The sequence below is a fragment of the Ornithorhynchus anatinus genome, chromosome 6 (genome assembly GCF_004115215.2).
Source record: "Ornithorhynchus anatinus isolate Pmale09 chromosome 6, mOrnAna1.pri.v4, whole genome shotgun sequence".
NCBI lineage: Eukaryota > Metazoa > Chordata > Mammalia > Monotremata > Ornithorhynchidae > Ornithorhynchus > Ornithorhynchus anatinus.
Window position 1 is genome coordinate 48,319,266 of NC_041733.1, and position 20,638 is coordinate 48,339,903.

General features: G+C 51.6%; 1 protein-coding gene across 1 annotated transcript in view; it reads left to right on the plus strand.

The window, feature by feature from the left end:
• Window positions 1-20,638, plus strand: part of HSPA4L (heat shock protein family A (Hsp70) member 4 like) — a 39,943-nt gene that overhangs the window by 16,144 nt on the left and 3,161 nt on the right. The window contains exons 7-16 of the mRNA XM_029067636.2: window positions 2,079-2,323; window positions 3,423-3,499; window positions 5,739-5,890; window positions 7,778-7,884; window positions 10,034-10,167; window positions 12,511-12,710; window positions 14,034-14,132; window positions 15,046-15,180; window positions 16,192-16,317; window positions 18,121-18,228. Coding sequence (XP_028923469.1) covers window positions 2,079-2,323; window positions 3,423-3,499; window positions 5,739-5,890; window positions 7,778-7,884; window positions 10,034-10,167; window positions 12,511-12,710; window positions 14,034-14,132; window positions 15,046-15,180; window positions 16,192-16,317; window positions 18,121-18,228 — 1,383 coding nt within the window. The remainder of the gene's footprint in view (window positions 1-2,078; window positions 2,324-3,422; window positions 3,500-5,738; window positions 5,891-7,777; window positions 7,885-10,033; window positions 10,168-12,510; window positions 12,711-14,033; window positions 14,133-15,045; window positions 15,181-16,191; window positions 16,318-18,120; window positions 18,229-20,638) is intronic.

The window sequence follows — 20,638 nt, forward strand, 5'->3', positions numbered from 1 at the left end:
TAAGCGCTTACTATGTGCCAGGTGCTTTTCTAAGCGCTGGGGTTGATACAAGCTAATGAGGTTGGGCACAGTCCCTGTCCCACATAGGACTCACAGTCTTCATTCTCATTTTATAGGATGAGGGAATTGAGGGCCAGAGAAGTGTAGCAACTTGCCCAAGGTCACACAGCTGGCAAGTGGCAGAGCCAAGATTAAAATCCAGGTCCTCTCTGACTCCCAGGCCCAGGATCTATCCACTAGGCCACGTTGCTTTCTGGGAGGCTTGCATTACTGTTGACTATCGTTTGATTTCCCTGCGTGTATACTCCTTGTCCAGCATTTCCCTTTCCCTGTCCTGAGAAAAATGACCCTAAACCAGGTCATGCTGGACTGGCTTTTTTCTCCCCTCTCCCTCTCTGCCTTCTTCTCTTCTTCTCTCCTCCTCTCTCCCTTCCTTCCTTCTTATCTTTCTCTTTCTCTTTCTCCCTTCCTCTCTCCTTCTCTCTCTTCTCCCTCTCTCTCTCTCTCACCTTCTCACCTTCTCTTCCTACCTCTCTCCTTCCATTCCCCAAGGTCACTCTTCTCAGCTCTCCCAACCCGGCAAAACTGGCCCTTCGAAGCAAGCGAATGTAACCGGGCTTGGCTCCCTCAGGTCAATCAGTAAATCGATTGCATTTATTGAGTGCTTACTATGTGCAGAGCACTGTACTAAGTTGTTGAGAGAAGACAGTACGACAGAATTAGCTTAATGAGCTTACGGTCTAGAGGGCGAGGCAGACATTAATACGAATAAATAAGTAATTTGTGATATATAATTTAAAGATAGGGAGGCGAGTGCTGTGGGGTTGGAGCTAATATCAAATGTCCAAAGGACACAAATTGAAGTGCAAAGATGATGCAGAAGGAAGAGTGAGAGCTGGGGAAAAAAGAGCTTTAGAGGGGAAACCTCTTGGAAGACCCGTGACCTCAGTAATGCTTTCAAGGTGGAGAGGGTTGTGGTGTGGCCTTTATAGAAGGGGAGAGAGTTTCAGGTTAGGGGAGGATGTGGGAAAGGGGTCGGTGGCGAGACAGACGAGATGGAGGTACATTGAGAAGGTTGGCATTAGAGGAGCAAAGTGCGTGGGCTGGGTTGGAGTAGGACAACATTGAGGTGAGGTAGGAGGGGGCGAGGGGATTGAGGGCTTCAAAGCTGATGGGGAGGAGTTTCCGTTTGATGCGGAGGAGAATGGGTAGCCATTGGAGGTTCTCGAGGAGTGGGAAGACACGGCCTGAACGTTTTGGGTGATTACCCCGTTGAGTTCGGACGTTAGGACTTTTCAGAAATGAATTAGTCTCTCCTCGGTAGAGGGAAATCACATTCTCCTCATTGGCACTTCCCCAAACGCCCCGAGGGGCGGGTCCTCGGCTAATTCGCACCCGTGGATTCTCTCTGGCGGTGATCAGTCCGCTGCTCTGCCTTCAGGAAGCGCTTAATAAAGGCCACTTCTTCCACGATTCTAAAGTACCAGAAACAAACCCCTGTGAGCTTCAGGCTTAGCAACGAGGAGAATAGTGGGTCCCTGATTTGCACCCCCTATTCACCTTCCCATGGACCAGCCACACAGCACTTACACCCAGGTCCAAAATTTATCTATTTACTATTAATGTCTGTCTCCCTCTGTAGACTGTAGGCCTGTGGTGGGCAGGGAATATGTCTCTTTAAATTGTTATGTGGAGCTCTCCCAAGGATTCAGTACAGTGCCCTGCACACAGTAAGCGCTCAGTGAATACGATCGATCGATCGGGTCAAATGTTCAGACGTTGGCACCTCTAGATTGGGTCTGTGTCTGTTTATTGCTGTACTGGCCTCTCCCAAGCCCTTACTACAGTGCTTTGCACACAGTAAGCACTCAATAAATGCGATTGCGTGAATGACTAGACTGGAACTTGTGGTGGGCAGGGAATGTGTCCGTTGATTGTCGTGTTGTAATCTCCCAATAAGCGCTCAGTCAATACGATCGAATGAATGAAAGCTCCCCAAAGTGTCACCTCAGCCGGGACCCTCGTCCCGCGCGGCTTCCCCATAAGAGACCGCTTCCCCCCTCCCATTCCCCCCTCAGGTCTTGGCTGCTGCTTTCGACCCTTACCTGGGCGGCAGGAACTTTGACGAGATGTTGGTGGACTATTTCTGCGAGGAATTCAGGGCCAAGTACAAGCTAAACGTGAAGGAGAACCCCCGGGCCCTCCTCCGCCTCTACCAGGAGTGCGAAAAACTCAAGAAGCTGATGAGCGCCAACGCCTCCGACCTCCCGCTCAACATCGAGTGCTTCATGAACGACCTGGACGTGTCCGGAAAGATGAACCGGTGGGACGATTTCTCCAGCGGGATCCGGAGAGGCTCGGGCTGGAGGGGGCGGCGGGGGGAGCCGAGTTGGAGAGGAGTCCCGATTTATCAAGGGCCGAGCACCGTCCCGAGCGCTCGAAATGGAGTGGTTCGAAAGATCGGTTTTAGTGACTTAGCGGATAGAGCGCGGGCCTGCAGTCAGAAGGACCTGGGTTCTAATTCTGGCTCCACCACGTCTGCTGTGTGACCTTGGGCAAGTCACATCATATCACTTCTCTGGGCCGTAGTTAAATGTAAAATGGAGATTAAGAGTGTGAGCCCCATCTGGGATGGGGATCGTGTCCCACTTGATTAACTTGTATCTACCCCAGCGCATAGGGCAGTGCTTGGCACCTAGTAAGTGCTTAACGAGGACTATAATTTTTGCTATTATTATTTTCCCGCTCTCCCATTTATAATGATAGTTGGGGTAATAGAATAATCGTTGTGGTATCTGTTAAAGCGCTTTCCAGGTGCCAAGCACTGTACTGAGCACCGGGGTAGGTCCAAGATCATCAAGTCAGAAACAGTCCGTGCCCCACAAGGGGCTAGAAGTCCAAGTAGAGAGAGAATAGATGTTGAATCCCCAATATGCAGATGAGGAAACTGAGGCCCAAGAAATTATAATGGTAGATGGGGGGGTAATAATAATAATAGCTGTGTTATCTGTTAAGCGATTACCATGTGCCAAGCACTATACTGAGCGCCAGGATGATCAGGTCGGACACAGTTCCTGCACCACACGGGGCTCCCGGTCAAAGCAGGAGAGAGAATGGATACTGAATCCCCATTTTGCACATGAGAAAACCGAGGCCCAGGGAAGGGAAGTGACTTGACCAAAGTGGCACAGCTGACACGTGGCAGAGCCGGGATTAGAACCGCGGCCCCCTGCTCCCAGGCCCGGGCTCTTTCCACTAGGCCACACTCCTCTGGTTATTTGCTAAGCACTTGCTATGGGCCACACACTGTCCTAAGTGTTGGGGTCGAGACAAGGTAATAGTGGTCTCAATGGGTAAAGATTCCTGTTTTCTCTGCCCACCCTTAATCCTTGGGGAATTCTGTGTTTGTTTTGTTTCCACAGAGGGCAGTTTGAACAGCTGTGTGCTTCTCTCTTGGCCAGAGTGGAGCCACCATTAAAAGCCGTGATGGATGAAGCCAGTAAGTAACGAAGCGTTAGCCCGCGAAGTGGATCAAAATTGGGAAAAGGGACACCCGGGCATGTGGAAATTGAAAACGTGATCCCGTTTCCACCACCCTGCCGAGCGATCTCAAGACGTTTCCAGCCTAGGATTATAATGGTCTGCTGTGGGGGTGTGTGCGATTGTGTTTATTTTCTATGTTATTCGTGGAGCTCATACTGTGTGCCGGGCACTGTACTAAATGCTGGGATAGAGACAAGGTGATCAGGCTGGATACAGTCAGTCCCTGTCCGACATAGTCTTCATCTCCATTTTTCATATGAGAGAACTGAGGCCCAGAGAAGCCTGTTTACTTGTTTTGATGTCTCTCTCCCCATTTCTAGACTGTGAGCCTGTTGTGGGCAGGGATTGTCTCTCACTGTTGCTGAATTGTACTTTCCAACCGCTTAATACAGTGCTCTGCACACAATAAGCATTCAATAAATATGATTGAATGAATGAATGACTTTTCCCTAGGTCACACAACAGGTAAGTTTTGTTTGAGACGGAAAGTTTTTCTCAGAGGTATTTATTTAGTGCTTAAATTTGCAAAGCACTGTACTAAATGCTTGGGAGAGAACAATGCAACGAGGGACTACGTATTTTACAGCCACCCACCTGACAGTTACCGTAAACGGCAACTTGTTTGAAGATTGTGAGAAATTGCTCTTTGTGCCTGAAAATTCCTAAAAGCTGTAGATATGCTTCCTGCCCACAGGGAGCTTCCGGTCTAGAGAGGGAGACGGAGGATAGGGATTTTCAGGAGTTTTCCTTTCTAGGACGCTCCCCAAACTCTGTTAAGACTGCCGTGGCTCCAGAAACGGGGGCTGGCGGGGGTTCTTTTCTGTCGGGTTTTTGCTTTTTTTCTAATGGAATTTGTTAAGCACTTATTATGTGCCAGCCTGTGTACTCAGCGCTGGGGTAGATAGAAGCTAATCAGGTTGGACACGGTCCATGTCCGACATGGGGCTCACAGCCTTCATCCCCATTTTACAGATGAGGCAACTGAGGCCCAGAATAAAGAAGTGACTTGCCCAAGGTCACACCGCAGACAAGTGGCGGAGCCGGTATTCGAATTCAGGTCCTTCTGACTCCCAGGTCCGAGCTCTATCCACCGGGCCTGGCTGCTTCTCATCCCAATGAGAAGCTGGGGTTCTGTGTTCCAAGAAGACAGCCACAGCATAGAATTTCTCCCAAGATCATCAGCAACCTCACTGTCATTACAGTTGTATCCCTCCACCAGTCGGTCAACCTGTGGTCTTCATTGAGCGCTAACTGTGTGCAGAGCACTGGATTTAGAACTTGGAAAAGGACAGTACAACGGAGGAAAAGCAGCGTGGCCTCCTGGATAGACCCAGGGCCTGGGAGTCACGAGGATCCGGGATCCCATCCCGGCTTCCCCACTTGTCTGCTGTGTGACCTGGAGCAAATCCCTTTACTTCCCTTGGCCTCAGTTCCCTCATCTGTAAAATGGGGATTAAGAGTGTGAGCCCCACGTGAGATGGGGACTTGGTCCAACCCGATTAACTCATAGTTACCTCAGTGCTTAGAACGGTACTTGTCAGCGCTTGGCACATAGTAAGCGCTTAAAAAATACCGTTATTATTATACTAAGTGCTTAAGAGGTACCATTATTATCATTATCGTTGTTATTATTTGGGTCTGGCTCCAACGTGATTAGCTCGTACCTCTCCCACCGCTTAGAATAGTGCCTGGCACATAGTAAGCGCTCAACCAATACCATAAAGCAAACCAAAAAAACCCAGATTTGGTAAACCTGTTCCCTGCCTGCAAGGACTTTTCAGTCTAGTGGGGGAGACGGATGTTAATTCTAAATGAATGAGCCGTGGATATCGATCGAGTCCTTCCTGTGTGAGGAGCCCTGAACTAAGCGGTCAGGGGAGAGGACGATCCAGCAGAGAGAGTAGACACGTTCCCTGCACCGAAGAAAGACGGTCATTCGCATTTATTGAGGGCTTACTGTGTGCAGAGCAGTGTACTGAGCGCTTGGGAGAATCCGGTACATCAGCAAACAGACACTTTCCTTGCCCACCACGATTTTACATTCTACAGGGGACGACAGACATTAATATCATAAATAAATTAGTTATATTTACTGGGCGCTGACCGTGTGCAGAGCACCATACGAGGAGCTTGGGAGAGGACAATACGACGATCACCAGTCCCATCTGAGGGACACTGGGGTTCGTGTTTTCCAGACCTGCGACGAGAAGACGTCAGCAGCATCGAGATCGTGGGTGGAGCCACGCGCATCCCCGCAGTGAAAGAACAGATCTCCAAGTTCTTCCTCAAAGACATCAGCACCACACTGAACGCGGACGAAGCGGTGGCCAGGGGCTGTGCCCTGCAGGTATCGGGGGCCTGGGACCCCTTCGGCTCTCCCCTCGGACGTGGGCACACACGGCTTCTCGGAGCACAACCGGAACCCTCCCCCCACCCCCTTTCAATCTTTTGGTCCATCGAATTAATTGAGCGCTTACTAATAATAATGGCGGTATTTGTTAAGCACTTACTATGTGCCAGGCGCCATATGAAGCCCTGGGGTGGATGCAAGCAAATCGAGTTGGACACAGTCCCTGTCACGGGGAGATTTTGGTCTCAAGCCCCATTTTACAGGTGAGGGAACTGAGGCCCGGAGAAGTGAAGTGACTTGCCCAGGGTCCCTCAGCCCGGTGTGGGCAGGGATTGTCTCTCTTTATTATTGAATTGTACTTTTCAAGTGCTTAGTACAGTGCCCTGCACACAGTAAGTACTCAATAATTACAGTTGAATGAAAGCGGAGTCGCAGGCCACTATGCTGTGCTGCCTCTGTGCGTTTTGACTGTTCTTGGGAGAGGACCATAGAACAATAAACAGACACGTTCGCTGCCCAGATCGAGAGAGGCTACTTTTCCGGCCAAGAGCCTGGCTTCTGAATCAACTCCCATTCCCCGGGACCCTGGCTCGGTCTCCGCAGGTAGAATTCCTCCCTCCGCGCCCACCACCTCCCAGCCCCTTTTTAAGGGCGCGGTTCGGTTACCAGGACGTCGGCGGCTTTTGGTTTTACAAAGAGCCCAAGCCGCAGTCGGTTCTTGTCCAACGGGCTTCTGAGCCCCTTGTTCTGTCTGACTCGTTCATTCAGCCGTGTGCAGAGCAATCTACTAAGCGCTAGGGAGAGGACAGTATATCAATAGGCAGACACATCCCCTGCCCACAATGAGCTTACGGTCTAGAGGGGGAGGCAGGCTTGCATAGAAATCAATAAATGACAGATAATAATAATAAAAATAACGGTATTTGTTAAGCGCTTACTCTCTGCCATTCACTATTCTAAGCGCTGTGGGGGAATACATGGTAATTAGGTTGTCCCACGTGAGGCTCACAGTTAATCCCCGTTTTACAGATGAGGTAACTGAGGCCCAGAGAAATGAAGTGGCTTGCCCAAAGTCACACGGCTGACAAGTGGCGGAGCCGGGATTAGAACCCACGTCCTCTGACTCCCAAGCCCGCGTTCATTCCACTGAGCCACGCTGCTTCTCTGTGGACGTGGGCATAGTGCTGTGGGGCTGGGACGGGAGGATGAACAAAGGGAGCAGGTCGGGGTGACTTGGGAGTAGGAGAAGAGGGAAGGAGGACTTAGGGAAGGCTTCTTGGAGAAGATGTGGCTTCAGTAAGGCTTTGAAGGGGGGAGAGACCTTGTCTGTCGTATTTGAAGAGGGAAGACGTTCCAGGCCGGAGGCAGGACGTGGGCCAGGGCTTAGCGGCGACGTAGATGAGATGGAGGTGCAGTGAGAAGGTTGGCATCGGTGGAGTGAAGTATGTGGGTTGGGTTGCCCTAGGAGAGTAGTGAGGTGAGGCCGGAGGGGGCAAGGGGATGGAGGGCTTTAAAGCCAACGGTGAGGAGTTTCTGATGGATGGGCAACATGAAGAGTGGGGAAACATGGCCTGAATGTTTTTGTCAAAAAATGATACAGGCAGTGGAGTGAAGTATTGACTGGAGCAGGGAGAGACAGGAGCCTGATGAAGTAAGCAAGGCGGGATAGGATAAGTGATTGAATTATGGTGGCGGCAGGTTAGATGGAGAGGAGAGGGCGGATATTAGTGATGTCGCAAAGATCAGATCGACCGTCTAAGGCAATTGATCCATGCGGGGCGGATGTCCGAGGCAGGGCGGTTTTGTGAGGGGGGGACGGGTTGGGGTCCTGGGGTGAATTGGGCTTCTTCCCCCAGCTGACATGGGCCTCTCGTTCTCTTCCAGTGCGCCATCCTGTCGCCCGCGTTTAAGGTGCGCGAGTTCTCCATCACCGACGTCGTCCCGTATTCCATCACGCTGAGGTGGAAGTCCCCTTTCGAAGAAGGGACCGGGTAAGCGGGGACGAGACCCTCGGGACCACTGTCTCGGCCAAGCTCACGGGGACGGGGAGAGAGCAAGGATCATTCGATCCAGCAATCAGTCGTATTTACTGAGCGCTTACCCTGACGATGATGATGATAATGGTATTTGTTAAGCGCTGACTATGTGTCAAGCACCGTTCTGGTGTAGGTACAAGCTAATCAGGTTGGACACAGTTCCTCTCCCACATGGGGCTCATCATCTCAATCCCCATTTGATAAATGAGGGAACTGAGGCAGAGAGAAGTGAGGTGACTCGGCCAAGGTCACCCAGCAGAGAAGTGGCGGGGCTGGGATTAGAACCCAGGTCCTTCTGACTTTCAGGCCCATACTCCGTCTCCGTCTCCGTCTCCCAGGCCACGGTGCTTCCCATGTGCCGAGCACCGTACTAAGCTCTTGGGAGAGTGCAGTATAACAGAATTAGCCGACACGTTCCCTTCCCATCAGGAACTTTCAGCTACAGGGGAAGACAGACATTCAATTGAAAAATAACTGATTTCTAATAATTGATAACATTAAAAATATGGCTATATGGATATGTAAGATTCACAGGCTAGTGGAAAAGAGCCCCGGCCCGGGTATCAGAGGACCCGGGTTCTCATGTTGGCTCTGCCGCTTGTCTGCTCTGTGACCCTGGGTGAGAGCACTGTGCTAAACATTCAGGAGAATCCAGTATTAACGGAGTTGGGAGGCATGTTCCTTGCCCACGATGAGCTCACCGTCTAGAGGTAGAGATTTCCTCGCTGTTGGGAGGATGAGAGAGGGGTCTGCATGACCAAGCAGGGTCTGTTGGCAGGCCTGGGCGTTCTGCCCAGCTTCTGGAGATCCCCCTTCCTCACCGCCCACCTGCCCTCGCCCCGTACCACCATCTCCCGAGCTCCAGCCGTGAGCCCCAGGCCTTCCCCGACCGAGCCCTCGTTCCCTCTTCTCCCACTCTCTTCTGCGTCGCCCCGATTTGCTCCCTTTCTTCATCCCCCCCCTCCCGGCCCCACAGTCAATCAGTCAGTCAGTGATATTTATTGAACACTTAGCTTGTGCAGATTGCTCTACTAAGCGCTTGGGAGAGGACAGTACGACAGTAGAACAGACACATTCCCGGCCCACAGCGAGCTTACGGTCTAGGGGGAGAGACAGACCTTATCTGCCTATATCCATTATCTATTCATTTCTACGAATGTCTGTCTCCCTCTCTAAACGGTCAGCTTGTTGTGGGCGGGGAACGTGTCTGCCGACTTTTTTCATTCATACATTCAATAGTATTTATTGAGCGCTTACTATGTGCAGAGCATTGTACTAAGCGCTTGGAATGGACAAATCGGCAACAGATAGAGACAGTCCCTGCCCTCTGACGGGCTTACAGTCTAATCGGGGGAGACGGACAGACAAGAACAATAGCAATAAATAGAATCGAGGGGATGAACATCTCATTAAAACAATAGCAAATAAATAGAATCGAGGCGAGGTACATTTCCTCTCTCAGGTGCTTAGTCCGGTGCTCTGCACACGGTTAAGCACTCAGGAAATACCATGGATTGATCACGGGCAGGCAACTGGTAGACCAACCCGGTTCTGTTGGATTCTCCCACGCGCTCAGTCCCTAGCGAGTGCTCAGTCAATACCATGGATTGATTCGTCTATCTTCGTGACGAGTTTGGAGGTCAGATTTATTCATTTGATAGCATTTATTGAGTGCTTACTGTGTGTAAAGCAGTATGGCTCAGTGGAAAGAGCAAGGGCTTGGGAGTCAGGTCATGGGTTCGAATGCCGCCTCTGCCACTTGCCCGCTCTGTGACCTTGGGCAAGTCACGTCACTTTTCTCTGCCTGTTACCTCATCTGTAAAAAGGGGATTAAAAGTATGAGCCCCACGTGGGACAACCTGATTACCCTGTACCTACGCCAGTGCTTAGAACAGTGCTTAACACATAGTGAGCGCTTAACGAATACCATAATAATAATTATTAATATTACTAAGCGCTTGAGAGAGTGCAGTATAACAATGAAGAGATACAGGTAAAGTCTAGAGGTTCCATTGTCCGAACGCTTGACCAGTCAATCGATGGATCGTATTAACTGAGCACTTACCTTGCGCGGGATCTGACTCGCGTCATCTCTCTCCTCCAGGGAATGCGAGGTGTTCCCCAAAAACCACGCGGCCCCGTTCTCAAAAGTCATCACTTTCCAGAAGAAGGAACCGTTCGACTTGGAAGCGTTTTACACCCATTCGCACGACGTGCCTTATCCCGACCCCAGAATCGGTAAGAGGGTTGTCTAGACTGAGCCAGAGAGAACGGGTTGGCTTTTTGTCCCACCGTAGACCTTCCCTGGGGTCAAGACAAAAATGTTGAGGCTCTAAATTCTAGTTGCTTCACCGGGACAATGGCAGGGAAGTTTTTGCTGACCTCTGGTACGTCTTAACCGGTGGCGTTGCGGTGTTTTGGCGTCGTGACGGATTGCTTTGTTTAAATGTGGCTGCCCTGAGCCTTAACTGAAGGATTTATTTGGATTAGCTCTTTCCACTAGGTCATGCTGCTCCTAAGTGAGCAATCTGTGGTGGTGCATCCAGATGAGAACCCAGGGCCTCCGACTCCCAGACCTGGGCTCTTCCAGTTAGGCCACTTCCCACTGCTGGGGTTGTGCTAAAACTGGAGGAACAGTTACTTGAGGATGAACAATAGCATCTTGTCAGACCACAAAAGCACCTAGCTGGTCTAGCGTCTGAGAAGTCTAGCGGTGTTTGAGGAGCACTGTCTTTTCTCCTCGTTCGTCCAGAATTCCGGAGCCCTTTTCCACTGGCCAAGCTCTTGGAGAGGCAGCCCTACTCTTGGAGGTCTCTTCCGTGCCTTCTGGCATTTCCTTTATTGCCCGAGAAGCAGCGCGGCCTAATGGCTAGAGCTCGGGCCTGGGAGTCAGAAGGACCCGGGTTCTCACCCGAGCTCTGCCACGTGACCTTGGGCAAATCACTTCCCTTCTCTGAGCCTCAGTTCCCTCATCTGTAAAATGGGGATTAAGGCCGGGAATCCCATGTGAGACAGGGACTGCGCCCAATCTGATGATCTTGTTTCTGCTTCTGCACTTAGAACAGTGCCTGGCACATAATAAGTGCTTAATAAATATCATTATTATTATTGGTAGTTGGTATATTGGTATATTATTATTGGTATCTTGGTATTTATTATTACTGATGCTAATGATATTGTTAATGGCAGGGTGATAATGATGATAATGCTATTTGTTAAGCACTTATTGTGTGCCAAGCACTGTACTAAGCCCTGGGAGAGGCCTAAGAAAATCAAGCTGGACACACAGCCCTTATCCCACCAGATAAGGAGGGAAGAGAACAGGTATTTACATCCCCATTTTCAGGTGAGGAAACTGAGGCCCAGAGCAGCAAAGGGATGTACTCCAGGCCACAGAGCAGAGGAGTGACAGAGCCACTTAAAGCCCTTCACAGCTCTACTGAAAGCTCACCTCCTCCAGAAGGCCTTCCCATCCGAAGCCCCCCTTTTCCTCTGCTTCCCCTCCCCTCCCCGTCGCTCCAACTCTCTCCCTTTGCTCTACCCGCCCCCCTACCCCAAAGCACTTAGGTATATATATGTACACATCTAAAATTATAACTGTATTTATTTTTATTAATAATGTGTATATTTCTCTCTTTCTACCGCCCACCCCGCACGCTCCGCTCCTCCGCCGCCCACCTCCTCGCCGTCCCTCGGTCTCGCCCGTCCCGCCGTCGACCCCCGGGCCGCGTCCTCCCGCGGTCCCGGAACGCCCTCCCTCTTCACCTCCGCCGAACCGATTCTCTTCCCCTCTTCGAAACCCTACTTAAAACTCACCTCCTCCGAGAGGCCTTCCCAGACTGAGCTCCTCTTCTCCCTCTACTCCCTCTACTCCCTCTACCACCCCCCCTTCACCTCTCCGCAGCTAAACCCTCTTTTCCCCTTTCCCTCCGCTCCTCCCCCTCTCCCTTCCCATCCCCTCGGCACCGTACTCGTCCGCTCGACTGTATATATTTTCATTACCCTATTTATTTTCTTAATGAAACGTACATCGCCTCGATTCTATTTAGTCGCCATCGGTTTTTACGAGACGTTCTTCCCCTCGACTCTATTTATCGCCATCGTTCTCGTCTCCCCGTCTCCCCCGATCGGACCGTGAGCCCGTCAAACGGCGGGGACCGTCTCTATCTGTTGCCGACTTGTTCATTCCAAGCGCTTAGTACGGTGCTCTGCACATAGTAATCGCTCAATAAATACTATTGAATGAATGAATGAATGAATGAATGAATGAATGAATAATGCTACTGATGGATGCCTGTCTATTTGTTTTGATGTCTGTCTCCCCCCTTCGAGACTGTGAGCCTATTGTGGGCAGGGATTGTACCTCCCAAGTGCTTACTACAGTGCTCTGCACACAGTCAGCGCTCAATCAATACGACTGAATGAACGGATGAACCCAAGTACCCCCGACTCCCAGGCCGGAGCGCTAACCCCCAGGCTGCACCGCCAGCCGTGATTCCCATGAGAATTCCCTTTTCCCCCTCCTATTCATGAGTCTCCTCAGGACCCTCTCTCCTCTCCCCTTCTTTTTCCCCCTTCCAGGTCGCTTCACGATCCAGAACGTCCTCCCGCAGTCGGACGGCGACAGCTCCAAGGTCAAGGTCAAAGTGCGGGTCAACGTCCACGGCGTGTTCAGCGTGGCCAGCGCGGCCATCGTGGAGAAGCAGACGTCGGAAGGGGACCCCGGCGACCTGCCCATGGAGACCGAGGCGCCCGGCAAGAGGGAGGGCAAAGACGACCCGGTTCGTGAGACACCCCCGGTCGCCAGCCTGTCTCCCCCAGCCCTCCCCCGGGCCGCTGTCGAAGATCCGGCCCCCCGACTTTTTTCTTTAATGATCTCTGTTAAGCGCTCATTACGTGCCTGCCACTATACTAACGCTGGAGTAGATAGAAGCCCATCAGGTTGGACACAGTCCCTACCCACGTGGGACTCACAGTCCTCACCCCCGTTTTACAGATGAGGGAACTGAGGCTTGGAGAAGTCAGGTGACTTGCTCAGCCTCACCCAGCAGACAGGTGGCGGAGCCGGGATTACAGATTCATTCATTCAATAGTATTTATTGAGCGCTTACTCTGTGCAGAGCACTGTACTAAGCGCTTGGAACGAACAAGTCGGCAACAGATAGAGACGGTCCCTGCCGTTTGACGGGCTTACGGTCTAATAGGGGGAGACGGACAGACGAGAACGATGGCGATAAATAGAGTCGAGGGGAAGAACATCTCGTAAAAATATTACATACAGGGATTACAGAAACAGATAAAATTGCATTTGAGGACAGTAGCAGCGTGGCCTTGTGGGAAGATTGATCAGCGCCTCTCGGCGACTCCGAGGGGTCCGGGTGGGTCATTCCAGCCCCCCAATCAGTCAATCATCAGTGATATTTACTGAGAGCTTACAATGCACGGAGCACTGGACTGAGCACTCGGGAGAGGATAGTAAAACAGAATTGGCAGACACGTACTCTATTCACAGTCAATCAACCAATGATATTTATTGAGCGCTTTCTATGTGCTGAGCACCGGACTGAGTGCTTCGGAGGGGCTAGTATATAGGTAAGCGGCATGGCGTAGTGGATAGAGCCAGATCCTGGGTTCCAATCCCGGCTCTGCCACTTATCTGTTCTGTGGCCTAGGATACGTCTCTTCACTTCCCGGTGCCTCGGTTCCCTCACCTGTAAAATGGGGATGAAGACTGTGAGCCCCACGTGGGGCGGGGACTGTGTCCAACCCAATTGGCTTGTATCCACACCAGTGCTACGGTGCCTGGCACATAGTAAGGGCTTAACAAATACCACAGTTATCATTACTACAGTTAACCGAACGAGCAGACACGTTCCTGCCATCGATCCATCCGTGGTATTTACCGAGCGCTTAGAACGTGCAGAGCACCGTACTCAGCGCTTGGGAGAGGACAGAACACCAGAATGAACGGACGCGTTCCCTGTCCATAACAGGTCCCTTCCTCCCAAAGCCCCTCTTGCCAGAAACCCCCCGAGAGAGCAGTCGGGTCATTTGTATGGTTGGATGGGCGGGTGGGTTAAGCTCCCTCGATCTCTCCTCCCTAGGATCCGATGCAGGTGGACCAGGAGGACGGACAGCCCAGGAGCCGGGTCGAGCACACCCCGGAAGAGGAAATCGATCACACGGGGGCCGCGGAGGCCAAGGTGAGCGTTTTTAATAATAATAATAATAATAATGTTGGTATTTGTTAAGCGCTTACTATGTGCAGAGCACTGTTCTAAGTGCTGGGGTAAACACAGGGGAATCAGGTTGTCCCACGTGGGGCTCACAGTCTTAATCTCCATTTTACAGATGAGGGAACTGAGGCACAGAGAAGTTAAGTGACTTGCCCACAGTCACATCAAACCCCATCCCTACTAGAGCGCTGGATGCAGTTCCCTTGGCCCCTGGATAGAGACGGGGCCTGGGAGTCGGGAGGACCTGGGTTCTAATCCCAGCCCTGCCATTTGCCTGCTGGGTGACCTCGAGCGAGTCACTTCACTTCTCTGGGCCTCACTTACCGCATCTGTACAGTGGGGATGAAGACTGTGAGTTCTGAGTGGGGCAGGGACTGTGTCCAACCTGATGAACTTGTATCTACCCCAGCATGTAGAACGGCACATAGTAAGCGCTTAACAGATACCATTAAAAAAAAAAAACTGCCCAGTGACTCTCGAGGTGTTTGAATCCTTTGTCTTGCACTTCAGAAAATGTCACCCAGGCCCCGTTCTTCGAGCCGGAAATGCTTGGTCCTCACGTGGCATTTATTTGGTACTTGTATCCCCGAAGCTTAGTACAGTGCCTGGCATATAGAAAGCACTTACATTCCACACTTATTTTTTTTTAATTTTCAACAGCCCGGGAGTTGCCCCAAACCTATTGGTGGGGCAGGTGTCTCCCCTTCTAGACCGTAAGCTCCTGGTGGGTGGGGAATGCATCTATTTTCCACTGGATTCTCCTAAACCCTTAGTCCGGTGCTCTGAGCCCAGTAAGCGCTCAATAAATACGGTTGAATGAGCGAGCGAATGAGCGTGGGACGGAAGCATCGGTCCTCACCTCCCCGGATCGTGTCCGCAGGCCCCGGAGAAGCAGGAGCGGCCCGCCCAGGCGGCCAAAGCCAAAGTGAAGGTGAAGAGCGTGGATTTGCCCGTCCAGTGCAGCTTGAACAGGCAGCTGGGCCAGGATCTCATCAATAGCTACATCGAAAACGAGGTAAAGGACGGTAGGGATGCCCCAGGGGGGTAGGTGGACCCTCTCCTCCGTTGAGGGTATTTCTTCCCCTGCCACGCATCGCTTTCCACGGGGCCCCCGGGGAACGCCCCCTGGGGAAAAGCCCACGACCGTACGGCCCCCGGGGGCTCGTCGGGGGCAGGGGACGGTCTACCCACCCCGTTGGAGCGGACTCCCCCAAGTGCTTTCTGCAGTGCTCGGCACAGGGTAAGCGCTCAGTAGATACCATTGATGGGTTGCGGGCAGGGAATGTTTCTGCCAACTCTTTTGTCGTCTCCCAAGCGCATGGCACAGAGCTCGGCAAACAGTAAGCGCTCCATAAATACCACTGGCTGACGTATTGTGGGCAGGGAATGTGTCCTCCGACTCTCTGGTAATGTACTCTCCCAAGTGCTTAGTAGAATGCTTGGCACACATTAAGCACTCAATAAATACCATTAATGGATTGATCTGGGGCAGGGAACATGTCTATCAACTCTACTGTATTGTGCTCTCCCAAGCTCGGTCCACGACGGGCGTTCAGTCAGTACCATCGATCGATTGATGGAATCATTCAGTCGTATTTATTGCGTGCTTACTGTGTGCAAAGCACTGTACTAAACGCTTGAGAGAGTCCCATATAACAACAGACCGACAGGTTCCCGCCCACGGTGAGCTCACAGTGGAGGGGGGAGACAGACGTTAATATACATAAATAAATAGATAAACTACAGGTATATACACATACACGGGGAGGGATTGTGGATCGTGGGCTGGGAACGTGTCTCCCAACTCGCCCAAGCGCTTACTACAGTGCTCTGCACATAGTAAGCGCTCAGGAAATACCCTTGATTGATTGATTGTGAGAAGGGACCGTGGCTCCCAACTCTGTCACGCCGTCCTCTCCCAAGCGCTTGGTACGGTGCTCGGCCCACGGTGGGCGCTCCATAAATAGCACCGACGGATGCTATCAGGCGGACGGACGCAGTTGGTGGACGGGCCTCTCTTCCGCAGGGCAAGATGATCATGCAGGACAAGCTGGAGAAGGAAAGGAACGACGCGAAGAACGCCGTCGAAGAGTACGTGTACGACCTGAGAGACAAGCTGGCCAGCGTCCTCGAGAAGTTCGTCGCCCAAGAGGTGAGGGCGGAGCCCGAGTCGGCGGGCCACCGGACTGGACGCTGGGGAGACGGCGCTAGGCTAAGTAGCCACCAGCCCTTGCCGGCAAGGAGTCGACTGGCTAAGGGGGGAAAGAGGGGTCTCTTTCAGCACCTCAGTCGGTCGTATTTATCGAGCGCTCACTGTGGGCAGGGCACTGGACTGAGCACTGGGGGAGAGCGAAGTAGACTGAGTAGTCACCATCCCTGCCCGCAAGGAGCTGACGGTCTCATGGGCGAGAGACCCATTCAACTAATCAATCAGTCGTATTTATTGAGTGCATACTCTGTGCAGAGCACCGTACGAAGTGCTTGGGAGAGCACGACGACAGAGTTGATTGACATGTTCTCTGCCCACGGGGAGCTTACAACCTAGGGGAACATAATCACCAAAAGTAATAGTAAGAGTCTTAAAAACATGATCGCCAGCTGCTCCCTGGGAGCCTGACCTGATTGGGCCCTTTAGCCTAGCGCTTTCCTCGACTGTTATTTGCAAATCTATAGGGTCGTTTTCTTTTTTATTCTTTTTTTCTAGTGGTATTTGTTTTTTGGAGGTTTTTTTCTTTTTATGGTATTTTTTGAGCACTTACTAAGTGCCAGCCACTGGAGTAGATATAAGCTAGTCAGGTTGGACACAGCCCCTCTCCCCTCATGGGGCTCACAGTCTTTATCCCCATTTGACAGAGGAGGGAACTGAGGCCCAGAGAAGTGACGTGACTTACCTGAGGTCCCACAGCAGACAGGTGGAGGAGCCGGGATGAGAACTCAGGTTCCGCCGACTCCCAGGCCCGGGCTCGAGCCGCCAGGCCGCCCTGCTTCTGTGCATCAAGCACCGTTCTAAAAGGGGAGATAGTCATTTAATATACATAAATAAGTTACAGACGTAGACGTACGCACCGTGGGGCTTAGGATGGTGTCATTATCAAGCGTTTAAAGGAGATAGATCAAGTGCACGGGGGACACGGAAGGAAGGGAAGAGCGAATGGGGCAAGTGAAGACTTGGTCAGGGAAGGCCTCTTGGAGGATGTGTGATTTTAGGAGGACTTTGAAGGTGGACTGTTGTATATGAAAGGGGAGGGAGTTCGAGGCCAGAGGGAGGATGTGGGCGAGGGGTCGGCGGCGAGAAAATCGAGATCGGGGTGCGACGAGTAGATTGGCGTTAGTTCATCGTATTTACTGAGCGCTTACTGTGTACAGAGTACTGTACTAAGCTTGGGGGAGAGGACTATATAACAGTATAACAGACACATTCCCTGCCCACAAGGGGCTCACAGTCTGGAGGAGACAGACATTAATAGAAATGAATAAAATGACAGATATGGACATAAGTGCTTTAGAGCTGGGACGAAAATGAATCGAGGCAGCAAGGCAGGGGAACGCAGAAGGGAGTGGGAGAAGAAAGGAGGGTTTAGACAGGGAAGGCCTCTTGGAAGAGATGGGCCTTCAGTAAGGCTTTGAGGCGGGGGAGAGTCATTGTCTATCGGATATGAGGAGGGAGAAGGTTCCGGGCCAGAGGCGGGAGGGGTAGGCGGCGAGAGAGACGAGATGGAGGCGCAGCGAGGAGGTCGGCGTTAGAAGAGCAAAGTGTGCGGGCTGGGCTGGAGTTGGAGAGCAGCGAGGGTGAGGTAGGAGGGGGCCACCTTCCGAAGTGCCCCAGTTTGATTTTTCCCGAAGGGCATTAATGCGGTAGCAATTGGAAGAGCCGGCTCGCGTCGGTCTCCCTTCCCCGTGATCTCCCTCCGACGTCGGAGGAGAGTGCCGTTCACCCGGGGCTTCCTTTAACTAGGACTCAAGTCGGCTGACGCTAATGCTGGAGGACACCGAAAACTGGCTCTACGAGGACGGCGAGGACCAGCCGAAGCAGGTTTATATCGACAAGCTTCAGGAATTGAAGGTGAGACACCTCTGGCCCAGAACAAGTTTAAAAAAAATCACCTGGCAACGTGTGTGTGTGTCTGTAAGTACCCACGGACGTGAACTCGCACAGCCGGGTGTTTGTTGTTCTGTTGTGCTCTCCCAAGAGCTTAGTACAGTGCTTTGTGCATAATAAGCTCTCAATAAATACGATCGAATGAATGAATCGCAGGCGTTGGATTGGCTCATCTTCACTGCAGGAGCCCCGGAAGAAGCCAAGAGAGGTCCGTGTGTGGCTTTTCCCGTCTTCGGGCATCAAGGCGATATGGGCAGGTAGAGGGTCCGGCGGACGGGCACAGATTCTTCATGTTTCTAACAGACCCTTCCAGAGGAGCTTCAGTGGGCTGCCAAGGCGGTGCACGGCTACGTTGGAGAAATACACTCTCCAGGCTGCTTTCTCTTTCTCTCTCTCTCTCTCTCTGTCTCAATCTCTCTCTCTGTCTCTGCTTATTTCTTTCTCTCTTTCTCTCTCTCTGTTTCTCCGTCTTTGTCTGTTGCTGTCTTTTTCTCTGTTTGTCTTTCAGATTCCCTCTGTGCTTCTTTCTCTGTCTCTGCCTTTGGTCTGTTTCTTTGTCTCTCTGTTTCTGTGTGTTTTTGTCTCTCTTTGTCTCACTCTCTCTGCCTCTTTCTCTGTCTCTGTCTTTGTTTTATATCTATCTCTATTTCTTTTTCTTTGTCTCTGCCTATTTCTGTCTTTCTCGGTTTCTCTGTCTGTGTTTCTCTGTCTTTGCCTCTTTCTATCTCTCCCTCTGTTTCTCTGTCTCTCTGGCTCTTTCTCTGTTTGTCTCTGTTCTTGTCTGTTTCTCTCTCTGTCTCTGTTTCTTTCTCTTTCTCATCCTCTTTCTCTTTGTCTCCATTTCTCTTCCTTTGTCTCTCTCTTTGTCTTCTCTCTGCCTCTGTTTCTCTCTGTCTCTTTTTCTTTCTCTGTCTTCTCCCTTTTCACCAGAAATCAACCAATCGGAGGTATTTATGGAGTACTTACTGTATGCAGAGAGTTCACTGTAACGCTGACCCTTTCCCCGCCCACAAGGAGCTTCTAGGCTAGGCGAGCTCCAAGAGATCTCCTTTGGTCTGTGGGGGATTACCGTCCTGGCCTGGTGCAGCCAGAACACAAACCCTTGAGCAAGGGGAATTTTTGAAGAAATAGTGCCAGAGTTGTGCGTCATCAGGGGCCTGTGCCAGAGTCTGGCGTGAATTTGAGATCAGTGTGATACCCTGTGCTGTGGTGTGAGGTCTGAAGGCAGGGAAGCGAGGGCTTTTTCTGTGTTTTACACCGAGTTGAGCCAGGTGCCCCCTGCCTATTTAAGTAGGCCCATTCCAGATGCCCCTTTCAGATCTCTGGGGCAATTGGGCTGTCAGGCCGAGGTTTCGGCCCCGAGGTTTCGGCCCTTGGCATCTCTCCCCTCTAATAATGATGATAATGACAATTCTGGTATTTGCTAAGCGCTTACTATGTGCCGGGCACTGTACTGAGGGCTGGGGTGGGTACAAGCTTATCGGATTGGACCCAATCCCTGTCACATGGGGCTCACGGTCTCAATCCTCATTGGACACAGGAGGGAACCGAGGCCCAGAAAAGTGTAGTGACCCGCTCAAGGCCACCCAGTAGACAAGTGGCAGAGCCGGGTTGAGAACCCATGACCTTCTGACTCCCAGTCCCGGGCTCTATCCACTCGGCCATGCTCTAAGACTGCTTGTGCCCACTGTCGGCTAGGAAGGACTCTCTTCCTGCTTCCCTCACCCTCCTGCCCCTTCCACACATCCCACCCAGAGGAAGAGGAGGAAACGACCTGTCAGTCAGTCAGGCATATTTATTGAACGCCTCCCGTGGGCAAAGCACTGTCCCGAGCGCCTGGGAAAGTACAATATGACAATAAATAGACCCATTCCCTGTCCACGATGAGTTTAAAGTCTACACGGGGAGGTAGACAGTATAAATGAATAAATTCTAATCCCGGCTCCCGCCCCCTTGCCCAGTGTATGACTTTGGGCAGGTCGCCTGGCTTAATAATAATCATCCTAATAATCATGATAATAATAATCGTGGCATTTGTTAAGTGCTCACTGTGTGCCAGACACTGTATGTCCTAAGCACCGGGGTGGATGCAAATGCAAGACAGTCAAGGCCGACATGGGACTCACGGTCCAAGGAGGAGGGAGAACGACGGGTTTGGAATCCCTGTTTTGTACAGTTGAGGGAAATGAGGCCCAGAGAAGTGAAGCAATTTGATCAGGGTAACCCAGCGGGTAAGTGGCGGAGCCGGAATTAGAACCCAGGTCCTTCTGACTCCCAGGCCCGGAGCTCCTTCCACTAGGCCAACCCGCTACATTGCACCTCAGTGTTCTTATCTGTAAAGTGGGGAGTCAATGGTTCTTCCCTCCTCCTCCTC